The 13,756-nt window shown below is 40.8% G+C and overlaps 1 protein-coding gene across 1 annotated transcript in view; it reads right to left on the reverse strand.

The window, feature by feature from the left end:
- sort1a (sortilin 1a) overlaps positions 1–13,756 on the reverse strand; it is a 28,036-nt gene that overhangs the window by 6,463 nt on the left and 7,817 nt on the right. The window contains exons 2-13 of the mRNA XM_072666043.1: positions 10,564–10,623; positions 6,862–6,935; positions 5,701–5,803; positions 5,440–5,601; positions 4,311–4,384; positions 3,918–3,967; positions 3,663–3,790; positions 3,427–3,571; positions 2,829–2,984; positions 2,388–2,494; positions 1,229–1,331; positions 861–1,032 (exon numbers count right to left, since the gene is read on the reverse strand). Coding sequence (XP_072522144.1) covers positions 861–1,032; positions 1,229–1,331; positions 2,388–2,494; positions 2,829–2,984; positions 3,427–3,571; positions 3,663–3,790; positions 3,918–3,967; positions 4,311–4,384; positions 5,440–5,601; positions 5,701–5,803; positions 6,862–6,935; positions 10,564–10,623 — 1,334 coding nt within the window. The remainder of the gene's footprint in view (positions 1–860; positions 1,033–1,228; positions 1,332–2,387; positions 2,495–2,828; positions 2,985–3,426; positions 3,572–3,662; positions 3,791–3,917; positions 3,968–4,310; positions 4,385–5,439; positions 5,602–5,700; positions 5,804–6,861; positions 6,936–10,563; positions 10,624–13,756) is intronic.

The following is a 13,756-nucleotide window of genomic DNA, read 5'->3' on the forward strand; positions in this document are numbered from 1 at the left end:
AAGTTATATTTATAGGGTTACCGTGCCTTTTTAACACTATTGTCTTTTAAGACGTGACCTCAGTAAAAGTCAATCAAATTTGCCATTAATAAGCTAATGAATATTAATGGCCAACACGGCAGTGCAGGGCAGAGGGGCCTGTTTGACGGGGTCAAACCTAACCAGATGTCTCAGAATCTCTGAAAGGGCTTGTTAAGGAGTTGATTAGTTGAATCAGGTGTACTGGGAGCAAGGAAAACACTAAAATGTGCAGGGCAGAGGGGCCTACAGGACCAGGGATGAGAAACACTGTTCTTACAGGCTGGACTGCAATCACACCACGTTTTCCCACTCACTGTCACCCTAATACTCATCAGTCACACCTGTGTATTAATACCTACCTGTTGGTCTCACTTATTGCAAATTACTGTTACTGTTTTTCAGAGCATTGATTATGGGACCATAATTCTAAGAACGTTAAGTTTGCTTTCCTGGTTTTGACTTTGACTTTTTGGTTTCCTCTTTTGCCTTTACCCATGCCTAGACTACTAATTCTCCTAGTTTTGACCCTGGTTGTTCCTTTTCTAAGAAACATTTTGGTGTATTTTTAATCTGTGAGCAAACCCTCATCCACTTTGATAAGATATAAAAAGTCATTATTTTAAATCTGGACAGGACAGCAGAACTTCTTACCAGGACATTTACCATCAGGTACATTCACGCAGTATTTTTTTGTATGACGGTGTGGTTTATTTCAGCACACACAAATAACGACAATGCCAAAATTTCACAAAACCTTCTGTAAAACCACAGGTAATCCTGTGAACAAGCTGTGAACAAGCAATCTTGTTACACTTAACGTCACAGAACTGAAGACTTACTTGATCTGGTAGATAGGCTGTGTTGGGTTGTGTTCCACAGCTACCAGCAGTCCTCCCGAGTCTAAAATGGCATAGTGGTGGGGTCCTTTGAGTGCCCTTGCCCATGTGTATCCACCGTCATCGGACACAAAGACATCAGGAGACAAAACCGACACGGCGTTCCCTACACTGCCTACAGGAGAGACGCAGAAGACTATTGGAACAGCAGGTTAACAACACTAGGGAAGATTAAAATTCTCCCTAAAAATTCAATTCAAGTTCAGATAAAACCAAATTTAAAATATTTAATTGAAATTTGATATGTTTTGCTTGCAACAAATCTGAAGTGAACAGCTGGTGGTGCACATGATGTATACTGGCACAGATACCATGAGCGAGGATGAGTCCAACAGCGTTGGGCTCCGTCAGGGGCAGCATCGGCACATTGAGCATCATGGAGGTACTGTAGGAGGCGTGGATGTGTAGACTGCACTGTAGGAGCATTAGCCACAAAACACACACACAAACATCAGGTATACTCAATGCAGACTGCATACCTTTTTGCTTAAACACCTGAGTAAAAAAACTCTGACACATTTATAGGTTTACCCTTAAAAGCAGTTTTTAAAAAACACAAATCACGCTTTTTAGCTCCACCAAAGTTCTGTAGTGCAGAAGCAGCTTTCCAGCCCAGAATTGCAATGACAGATACGCCATTCTCCCAAATACAATGAGTGTACCAGTGATTCTGAAGCCGATGTTTTAAGGTTAAATTATTACATAAAGTTGCTTTAAGAGCTGCATATTTGAATGATACAAAGCTGGACAGTCCTGGTAACTCAGTAATTTCCCAGGTTTTGAGTGTGAAAGGGGCTTAAATTAGGTGCTGCTTAATTCTCTGACATCGATCTAAAACCACTAAACACACAAACAGAACAATAACACCCAAATCGCAACGCCTGGACAGCACATTAAAGTAACTGATCAACAATTCAGTTCGACTTGCTCTGTTTTGTTTGGAAATTAAAAGAAACAAGGCAGTAATGGCAGCACTGATGTCCTTAGAGACATCCAGCTGCTGGATCTGCTGGTGGTATTTCCAAAGGCTTGGAGATTTAGCTCTCTTAAAGCAGTCACCCTGTCAGCTATAAACTAAAAGTATGGCACCGTTCTGGCCACAAACCGGCTACATTATTTTACCCTTGTATGGTTAAGAAGTGGAAGCAAAGTAAAACGTGTTTACTGTTGCTGTCATAACAAACCCTTGTATCTCTGTTATGGTGATTTAGCATTTGTGTAAGTTAATTGGTTTAATTACAAGGAAATTAAAGCTTTTTTTTAGTCAATTAGTAATAATTTGAATCATTTCACCACCCAAGTTCATTTGCATGTACCAGGAACCAATCTGGGTGTAAATGGTGCACTGACAATCAATTAATCAATATATACAATATATACAAATGTTGTTACAGAGGTGATAATATACACTGATTTTGCAGTAGGTTCTCTAAACCTTTGCTGGTTTGCTGTGTGTGGAAGGGCTCTCACCAAGTCAGGGTCCCCTGTGGTGGCGTCACATTCCCCATTCCAGGGTTTCCGGAGGGGTTTCCATTTACCCCCTTGATCAAATGTCACCACAGTCTGAACAGAACCGTCTGCAAAGTCAAAGACAAGAGCAGCACAATACAGCTCACATCACTGAGCATTTAGCCAACACTATATGCATGATCAAGCACAATTAGTACAAAAAAAACTTGTATGAAGTTTAGACTCAACGTTAACTTACTTATTGAAGACATTTTGGTGATAAAATATAAAAATAAGGTTTTTTTACTAAAAACCAACAAACTAATGTCTAAAGTCATAGGCCAATCACGGTGAAATTCGACTTGCCTAGTCAGCTTCTTTTTTTGTCTTGCCAGTATCTACTAAAGGGGTACATTCCCAAAGTATGTGTGTGTGTATGTGTGTGTGTTGACACAGACATACCCTGAGCCAGCACACTGGTCATGTAGACCCCCCTGAGAGAGGAAACAATGGTGAAGTCAGTGTCACCCCCAGTGGACGTGTACAGATGGCGCTCAAGGGACTTGGAGAACACGGTGCCTCTGTCATCCGACACATAGATGGTGCCCATCCCTGAGTCTGCAGAGATAGGGAATAAGAGACAGAAGCAACTGTAAATGCAAACTAGTGAATTATGGATTATACTACATAATTGTACTCCGAGATTTCACAGAAGTACTTTCAGGTACCTGAGGCTGAGCAATACTACTCTTCTCTTCTGTTTACTTCTTGCCTTTGCCTACCAAATGCCCCAAAAGTACTTGAACCTGTTAGCCCCCTTCCTAATGCCAGGTGTGGGCCAGAGGAGTATAACGTCCCCAGGCATTAAGCTGTGGAGCTGTGGAGCTGTGAAGCTGTGGTGCTCCATCCAGTACTTTTAGGATGACCTGAGATCTTGTTAATACAACATCCTGACCTCACTAACACTAAGTCTCTCATGGACAGCAGAGACAATGAAAGATGTCCCAAAACTTTTGTCCTCCCAGTGTATGCAAGTGCCCTGTGTTGAGTGGTGACTGACCTCCAGGTTCATCCACGTGCATGAACACCATGTCATTGTTGGCAGTCAGTATGGAGTAAAACTGTTCATGTCCCACTGTGGGCAGCTGGGCCATGTTCCACACTTCCCCCTTATCCACAGACACGTGGATCATACGTGTCGAACCCTAAGGTCAAGAGACAAAGACAGACTCATTTCCTGCTCTAATGGCTGCAACTGTTTGTGTAGAAAACCATCAGAAACACTCAGAACCGTACCGTAGCAGACATGACTGAAGCAAAAATAAAGCGACCTCCCAGCCCAAAGGAGTAGATCCTGCTCCCTATAGTCTTAAAGCTTTGGCCATTGTCTGACGTCTTCCTCAGTTCCAGCATTCCCTTGTCACCTTTGCAGAAGCACAGTACACACCTGGTTATAATTTCAGAAGAACAACTGACTTCTTGTTGTTGTGTATTAAACGTAATGATTTAAATTCTCTGTTAACGTTATTGATATGACAATAGGTCACTCACTGCAAGATCCGTTGGGATTTGCAGTGAAGAATAGAGTGTCAGCAGTGCCCCTGAAATCACACACAAAATATACATCATCATAAAGCTTGAAGTAAAAAGGGTGAATTTGGCCAGTTTTGGGACTTATTCATCTTTCGGTTGTATGTTACGAAGACAGTTTTATAAGAAAAGAAACAATACATTCCTCTTATTCACGTTCTAATAGGTTTTACTTCTTGCTTAATATAACTTATTTAGTTATTCGACAAGATGTACCTCTGCTGACACCTCTCAATGAAAAACGCATGCTTACAAATGCCCTGAAGACTTGCCAGGTCTTTCATCTGATCACATTCACATTCTGGGCTGTCATGTACTTGTAAGATATATCTGTGCTTATTTTTTCTCTCTTACCATTTCACCAGACACACTGTGTCATGAATCTTCTTCCAGCTGACCCCAAAATCCGTAGAAAGCCACAGGTCATACTGTAACAGAAAAGACACAGAAATTTCCACTGTAAACACTCTCATGCATCTGTATCTCTCTGTAAAACATAACCTTATTAGTAATCATACATCTTAATTAATTTAACCCAAATCTTCACCAGGTAAATGTATTATTTTATTATTGCTTATTGTATTTATTATTTTTTTGTAATATTAGATTACAAAACTTACTTTTGAGTTTTTTAAGCTACAGACCTGTAGCCTAAACTACAATAAATTGTTAATATTAATATATGGATATGGAAAATGTTAATAATAAATCATTCTAACTTGTTTAATGCATCAAAACGTTTGGCTAGATATCAATGTCACCTTGCCTCAAAATGCTAAATACACGGAAGCTAAAAAAACAAACACTATACTTTTTGACTATGTTTTGATGGCAATCAATGGCACTGTGTACTTTCTGGGTATGCACACAGTGATGTCACTCCAAACTCTTTAAAATACTTCCTGGGAAGCATACTTTCGTGTATCCTCTGTCATAAGCCACTTCAGTGGGTGTTTTAAGAGTCTTCTTACGTCTCCTTTGGTATTTGGACAGGCTGCAAGATGCTGTCACAAAATCGTTTTTTGGGTCACAGAGGAGCGGAGGAGGATCAGTAGGAAAAAGCTGGGGTGCACCCCTGGTGTATCATGTGGGCGAAGCATTTCACATGTAGGAATCTACCCAATTCAGCATCAACTACAACTACATCTTTCTTAGCGATCTGCCGTTCCTTGCTATCTTCGTAGACAGCTCAGCCAGATTTGCACCCATGTGGCTCTCCTTCACTACTCTTGCCTGAAGCACACGAGGTTCTAGCTTCCATTCATGAAGATAACACTCCTCCACACTTCTGAGTTCCATCAACATTACATTATCCATTAACATTTTGACATTTGAGAATCGTTTCAGAATCGTCCACGTCCACATTGAGATTATCTAAGATTCGATTGCCATCTACAGGACATTTAAACTACAGTAGGAAATATATTTAAAATAATAATTAACTATTTTTTAAGGGTGGGACAAGGTGCGCATATGTTCTTACCGTGATGCTGATGGCAGTGAGTATGCTGCTGTTTTCTGGATTGTAGGCAATCTGCATTATGGGCTGGAAAGGTAGGTCAGAGGGAGAAAAACTCTTCCCAAAATCCCACGAGCGGAAGATCCGGGAGCCCCTACCTTCAGATACATCACCTGTGAGGATCACCTGAGAGAGTGGAAAAACACGCTGTTAAATGTCTGTCACCCACAGAAAGCTCATCAACTTATCATTAATGAGAACTAGAGGCACCATAATCTGACTCACTTTTCCAGAGTTCTCTGGACCAATGGCGATGCCAAACTCTGTCTGGATGAAGGTGTTGTTGATGAGGTCGGTGACATCCTGAAAGGACTTTCCATAGTCTTCGCTGACCCACAGGATAAAACACACAAGAGTTATTATTAATAAACAATTTAAATGATAGTTAAATGATAATACTAGAAAGAATACATAACCAAACTCTACTTGATTAACAAGTAGAGCCGGATCTGATCCAATTTTTAATGAGCATCAGCAGTTACCAATCCGATCTTAGTGTTTGTATACATAATACAGCCACACAGTTTAGATAAGATAATAAATAGTGAAGTAATTCATTTTTACTTTATTTTATTTTTAGTAGCAGATACATTCTGGATTGATTGATTTAGTTTAGTAGAGACTTTTATTTAAAATGACTGTTTTATGGTGTCTTATAATCCAATCTGACTCACCTCCCTGACCGCTCCTAGCTCTTATACAACACTGCAGTCAAATTACTTGGTGTGTCTGTGTGTGTGTAGTGGTACACCACCACAACTACTCTGGGCTGATATATGTTGTTGTTGGTTTACTGGTGTATAATAACTGGTTTATAGTGGGTGAGTTTGCTGTGTGTGATTTGGGTTTCTATAGCGTGTGTGTGTGTGTGTGTGTGTGTTAGCATTAGCGTTAGCCTCCACTCGAATCTGAATGTGCTCTTCAGTGTTGGTTTAAAAACAAAGAAAGACGAGCGGTTCTCCCGCCAGTAAATAAGAGTGTTTCAGTGATAGTTTTATAAAAGGTTCAGATACTATGGTCTGTTTTCATGTTCCACTGTAAAATGTGTGAAATTCTGTGAACCTTACTACTGAGAATAATGTCCATTAAAGGTGCCTTGAGGCCACCGGATGGTGCTCTGAACATTATGGTTAAAACAAAGACCAAGAACTAGATTATGATTAAAACAGCCGATACCCAATCCAATTTAAAAATAATGCCTGGCTCAGCCCCACTGAATCACATCGAGATGACTCTATTAATTCGACTAGTTTCTTTACTGCTATGAACTGTTTGTGGCTTTCTGGCCATCAGTTTTAGTCCAGAGGATGTTCCGGTTATTAAAAAGTGCTCCCTGTAAGGTACCTCAGAGGTCTGGGTGCTCCCTGAGCTTGCACAAACTCTTACCTCCTGTACAGTTTGGACTGTCCGAAGCGGATCATGAAGAAAGGCACCTGAAAAGTGGTGAGGACCAGCAGCACCTGTGCACAAAAATACAGCACCCTGTCTCAATACCTGTGTAATGTAAAACAGCTATTTACCTTAGGCACTGTACATACATGTGTGGCCAAAAGTATGGACACTCGATCATCACACCCACAGTTAATGTTTCTGGTTGGTGGACTACTCTCAGTCCAGCAGTGACGCTGAGGTGTTTAAAAACTCCAGCAGCACTGCTGTGTCTGATCCATCAGTACCAGCGCGACACACACAAACACTCCACCACCATGTCAGTGTCACGGCAGTGCTAAGAATGACCCACCAACCAAATAAATAGCTGCTCTGTGGTGGTCCTGTGGGGTCCTGACCATTGAATGACAGGGTAAAAGGAGGCTAACAAAGTACACAGAGAAACAGATGGACTACAGTCTGTAATTACAGAACTACTAGGTGCTCCTATCCGGTCAGTGGAGCTGATATAATGATCAGTGAGTGTAGATACAAAAGAGGTCGTGTTGATGTTATTGCTGGTCCGTGTATATTAGCATGAAGGACATTCCTTTTCCAAACCATGGGCATTAATATGGCGCTGCCCTGTTCTGCAGCTCATAAAATGCATCAGTCTGAAGAGTCTCACTGCTTTTTTAAATTGAAGAATACACTACAATAGGTCCTAATACTGTTCTACTACGTGTGAACTCCCTGTTTTGGCCAAAATAAAATTCTACATAAAATAAAAGTTCACCCAGAAAGGCTTGTTATGGTGCTTTAGGCTGTTTTCTAAGGAAGCAAAACTGAATTACTGTGATTGATTTTGTGGTCCGATTGCTGAATGTTTACTTGGAGAACCTCATCCTAGTGTGTGTTTGGTTGGTGTATGTCGCTGTATGAGACAGAGAAAGAGGTGTGTTCAGGGCAAGTCAGCTGACAAGGGAACCCAGGCTTAGCTGTGCACTGAAGCATTTAATAGGGATTCAGAGTCCCAGCCAGCCAGACAGACACCACAGAGCACAGCCCTGAGCAAATCCGCCTCCTAAGGATTTTAAAGACTCACACAGCTTTTCATTTAGATCTTCAGCTGAAGCTCAAACCCTCACTGGCTACAGAAAAGCACAAATCATTGGAGTTATTTGTATTCTGTTGAAGAACAGAATTCAAGTTGCAGGGCCAATTAGACACTGTTCACCCAGATTTCATCATTATTTAGATGTCCAGACTGAAAAAGAGGCTCCCACTACTATTTCTGCTCAACCTATTCTCTCGCCACAGAATCGCTGGTGGTTCCAGACTTAAGTTTTTAGGTAATATGTGGGAGGAATTCAGGTTTCTATCTACTACTCGTTGAACGACATCCCTTAGGATGTAAGAAGGACCTCAGAGTTGAAGAGGTTAAAGATATAAAAATAAAACCCTGAACATCTAATGAAATACGAGACAACAAATTATTTTGTGGTTCACGATAAAACTCTGAGCAAGCAATTTCATAAGCATTCCTGATATTCCTAGCTCGAAATCCACTGCCGGGGAATTGCTGACTAAGGGCTGTTGGCTATTTCCGTCAGTCAGATTTAGAGTAGTGGTCTGCGGTTTAAAGAAGCAGAGCGTCCTTTCAGAAAGCATGCAGTGCGCAAAGCTGAAATGTGCTGCTCTGGTTTGTCAATGACATTCCATTCGGAAGGGTCACATTCCACACACACACACACACACACACACAACAAGGCTACGAGGCCTCAAACAGCTAAGAAGGTACCACATCTCAATTTAAAATATATATATATATATATATATATATATATATATATATACTGAGAAGGTTTGAAAGTAGTAGTTTGCCAAAACAATCGATCTGTGTGCTTCTGTAGTTTAGAACAGGAGGCGCTAGGCTACCAAACACTGGATTTAAGACTGTCACCAATCCAATATCTGTAAACACGTGCTCAAACACATCTCAACCTACCCATCAAAACATTCAGATCTTTATTTGTGTGGCACAGGCAAATCCATAAAGTTTAGAACAAGGTATGACTTGCAGTATTTGTCCAAATGTTTGTGGACATGCCTCCTAATGAATGAATTCAGCTACTTTAAGTTCAAAATCTAAGAGAATGCCTTGTAAGAGTGTAAAAGGACTTTTCCATGCCTTTTTCCAACACAAAATATAAACATTCACTCCCCTGTCCATACAATCCATACATTTCGGGGGGTAAAATGAATCAGCAGGTGTCGCAATACGTTTGTGCATATAATGTACTTTAGTCTATAACACACAGACCTCTCTACAGCGCTGAACGTTGCTTACGCAGATCATAACGTAGCTTCAACTTTCAAAATTATACTTGCTATCAATTTGTCTGCACCAAGCAATGAAGATTCGGATGCGTTTTGAGAGATGGGTTGAAAGACGTGTTTGGGCATCAAGTGTTTGATGGCAACATTAGCCTTGCATCTCTGATTAAACTAAAGGCGCAAATTTCAGACAGCAAACATTTTTGAATAAGCTATTAATAATTAATAAGCAGTGAAGTCCTGCATTAGCCGCGTGGGCGTTAACAATGTGTCTTCCATGTAGTTTGCATCTTGCAGAGTGAAACCCAGCTGAAGTACTTAAAGCAGAGGGAACCCAAATCTGGAAACCAAATCAAATCTGCTCCATTTTTAATCACTGTTATCTAATCCCAGTTAAGTGAATGATTTATGCAACTACTTGGCTGGACAGTTGCAGTTGCTATTTCTGCTGGATAATCTGCAGTATCCGGCTCTAACAGACTGCAAATTAAGGGACTCATAAATAAAGCCTGAGAGTTTAAACCCGAGGAGACAAATAATGCTCTAAAACCATATTACAACATATTCTGCTCATATTTTAGAATATACTGACAGCATACAGTACCAGTCAAATGTTTGGACACACCTTAAATTCAGTGTTTTTTGTAATACTACAGTCATCCAAACTATAAAGAAAGACATCTGGAATTATTTAGCAAATGAAAAAAAGTATTAAACAAACCATATTTTAGATTCTTCAAAGTAAGACAGATGACAGCTTTGCATATCTTGGCATTGTCTCAGTCAGCTTTATGAGGTAGTCATCACCTGGAGAGGCTTTAAGTTAACAGCTGTTCCTCGTCAAGAGTTGATTACTTGAATTTGCCCTCTTAATGTGTTGGAGACCATCAGTTGTGTTAAGAAGAGACAGAATTTGTATACAGTGAATAGCCCCATGTTCTATTCCATATTATAGCAAGAACCACTCAACTAAGTAAATAAAAACCACAGCCAAAGAAATAATGGTCAGTCAATCTGAAAAAATTCAAGAAATTATCCTCAAGTGCAGTCGCAAAGACCATCAAGCCTTTGATGAAACTGTCTCTCATCAGGACCGCCCAGGAAATAAAGACCAAGCGTTACTTCTGTTGCACAGGATAAGTTCATCAGAGTTAGCCTCAGAAATCACAAGTTAAGAGCACCCCAGATAACAGCCCACCTTAATGCTTCAGTATTTTAGTTTGTTTAACACTTTTAAGTTTACTACATGTTCCTTACGTGATCCTTCGTAGTCCGGATGACTTCAGTATTCATTTACAATGTAGAAAAAAAAAAAAAACTTTTGACCTGTACTGTATAACAACACATTTTAATGAGATATGGCGAAGCAATGCAGAGACTTACCCCTGTTCCATCTCCCACCCAGGCAAGAGACACAGAGCCGCTCAGGTCATTAAAGGCATACTGGAAAAGAACAACGCAGAAAATGAACAAAGCATAACAACTGAATACAAACAGCATTAGAAATAGGTCATACACATAACAAGGTTTGTTGATGATATTTTGAGCATGACTCGGATCTCAGATGGTTTTTGGGCATTTCTCATTCCGGATATGGGAGCCCTGGGGGTTGATACATTACTGTGGGAAGACCTCGAAGAGAGAGTGGTTCAGAGGGACATATCCATACAACAACATTTATAACAGTGCTTTTTTGTTTTCAAGGCCTTTGTGTCAACCTCCTGTTTCACTGTTTATTCATGTCTCTAATTGCATTCTTTGAGGTATGTCCTGAGGGATGGTTCTCTTGTGTTACTAGAACACGAAAAGATTTCAGGTCAGATCATGAAGGAATAGGTGAAGAACATAATTTCCCCCTTAACTCAAATGTAGTCGATCAGCCAAGGCGTACTGGAGCATGATTTGACCGATCGACTCCATTTGAGTTCAAAGGAAAACTGCACATTTGATTGTTCACCAAAATACACTATATGTCCAAATGTTTGTGGACACCCTCCTAATGAATGCATTTGACTTTTAATATTACTAATAATGGGAACTGTGTTATAATACTTAAAGTTATACAACATGGGATATTGGAACCGGTGTACTGGTTTTCAGCACTGAACAACCACAGGCCAATATCTTGCATTATAGCACTCACTCCTGTGTATTATTCCTTAATTATAAGTTGTTTATGTCGTTTTGTAAGGTTTTAAGCAAGTACATTAAGATTTTAGCATGTGTTTAAAGAAGTTATATTTGTGACTGTCTAAGTCCAGTGTTTGTAAGCAACATTAGCCTAGCATCTCCTGTGGTTAACTAAAGAAACACATCAGACAGCAAACCAAGCATGTCTTGGTTGACTGATTGCATCTGGGGTCAGTGAGCAATCATGGTAATTAACCTATTTCTTTAATACCAGATTCACCTCATATTCTCTGATAGATCTGCTGCTGCTGTTGTGTGAGATATGGGAGATATGCAGAGTGGATAGTTTGGATTTAAGAGATTATGATACACAGCCTAAAGATATCACTGGTTAGATCATGTCTACAGACGTAAAATTAACTACAAACGTCCATTCCGTCTTTCTGCACTCGTCCTCTGTCCCTCTTTTTTTTCCCTGACCACTTCTGCAGAGCGCAACTAGAAGCTCCAACAGCAGTTATTATTGCAGCCCTGAGGGACCAAAACAAAAAAAACAAAAAATCCTGAGTATGAAAAAAGAAAACACTGGAAGCGGTTTAGGGCATCAAACCAGACACACACAAACACACACACACACACACTCATTCTCTCACAAGAGCACACAAACAGCTACACACTAGTGAAAATAAGTGTGTAGAGTATGGTGGATGTGTAGATCTTATTATCTTATGGAAACATGAGAGAACTAAAAACAATCTATAGGTCTGCATGTGGTACTTTCTCCTCGGTCGACGATGTACCATTATTTTGGCTTTTTAAAAATATATACTATTACTGTTTCTGATACACTGTGACTTCAGCTAGCTAAACATTAGTTAGAGCAGTTAGCCAAGTTAGCAAAAAAGCAATGCCAGCACTATCCACAGGCAAGCAGTGCACATGTACCCAGCCGTCCATGTGACGAAAAAAAAAAAACCAGGACGTATCAGACCAGTCCACCTTCTTCCAACACTCCGAGGTCCTGTTCTGATACTCGCATCTCCACTGAAAGCACTTTCTACAGTGGACAGGGGTTAGCACAGGTTGGGTCCCCAGCACGGCTAACAGACCTCTGTGCTGGCCAACACTGGTTTAGGAGTGATGAGGGGACAGACAGTGACAGAGTAATGAACTGGATTATACACACATAACCGGGGTTATGCAGTTGTGGAGAAAGAGATGCTCACACTCAGCTGCTCATTCTGGCTATCTGGGTCGTGCTTCCTGTGACTTCAGATGAGGCAGAAGTAATATGCCCTGCATGGCTCAGTGCCAGCTCCATACAGTCCAGCAGTAAGATATCAGGGCAAAATCTGAAGATACTACTTACTTACAACCAACACTGCAGAAAGGTGAGTGCTGCACACTGGTGGTCCAAGGGGGCTTAGAGACATGTGGACTGACTAAGCACGAGAGGCGAGCGATGGGCTGAGGTTTACTTTCCCCTAAGGTACGAGAGCATAGTGGCATGCATGCAGAATCAAGCTACAATACAGCACAGCAACCAAGAGGTTTTCTGTATGTGTGGGTCTGTGTATGAGCGTGTGAGTAAGCGAATGAGAGAAAAAAATTAGAGAGAACCAGAAAATGAGAGTTAGAGAGAGAGAAAAGTGGAAAACAAGAACAAGAAAGAGAAATGGGTAGAATAAGACAAAAACGAGAAAGAATTAAAGAGGCACAGAAAAAGTGAAAAAGGGAGAGAGATATGGACAGAAGGAGAAAGAGGGGGAGATAAACAGAAAAGAAGAGAGCGAGATGAGAGATAAGGGTAGAAAAAGAAAGTCAGAAGTAGAAAACAATAAACAGAAAGAAGGAAAGAAGGCGTGAGAAAGGGACTGAAAATGAGAAAGAAATAAAGGAACAAGGAAAGAAAGAAAGATATACAGAGAGAGAAAGAGAAAGAGAGAGAGAGAGAGAGAGAGAGACTCTTACACACAAGAGTAAGTGAAATTAAAGGAGTTTCAGGAATCTGAAAACCTGCAGACAAACTGCCCCATCTCGCCTTTCTCATCTGCCCATTTACAGCCCATATGGCCCCAGCAGTCTGCAGAGTCTGCAGCCTCGGGGGCAAGCCTTCACAGCATTTCTGCAATTCCACCCGGCTCCCCAGGGACCACCGCCATTCTACAGCTTACATGGCTTTCCAGACTCAACCCCCCAATACACACACACACACACACACACACACACACACACACACACACACACTTGCTTGCAATATTCACAATTCTATTTAAAAAGTTGAACACGTTCCCACGAAAGGCAGTTAAGTCCATAAAAACAGAAGGAGCGCTGCATGTTTGGAAACCGCTGGCAGACAGGTCCAATGAAAACCTGCGCTCGACCGATCCAAGTGTGAACAAAAGTTTCCATGTTAGCGAACGCACACCCGTTTGCCTTTCCTGTC

The sequence above is a fragment of the Salminus brasiliensis genome, chromosome 21, assembly GCF_030463535.1.
Source record: "Salminus brasiliensis chromosome 21, fSalBra1.hap2, whole genome shotgun sequence".
Classification (NCBI taxonomy): domain Eukaryota; kingdom Metazoa; phylum Chordata; class Actinopteri; order Characiformes; family Bryconidae; genus Salminus; species Salminus brasiliensis.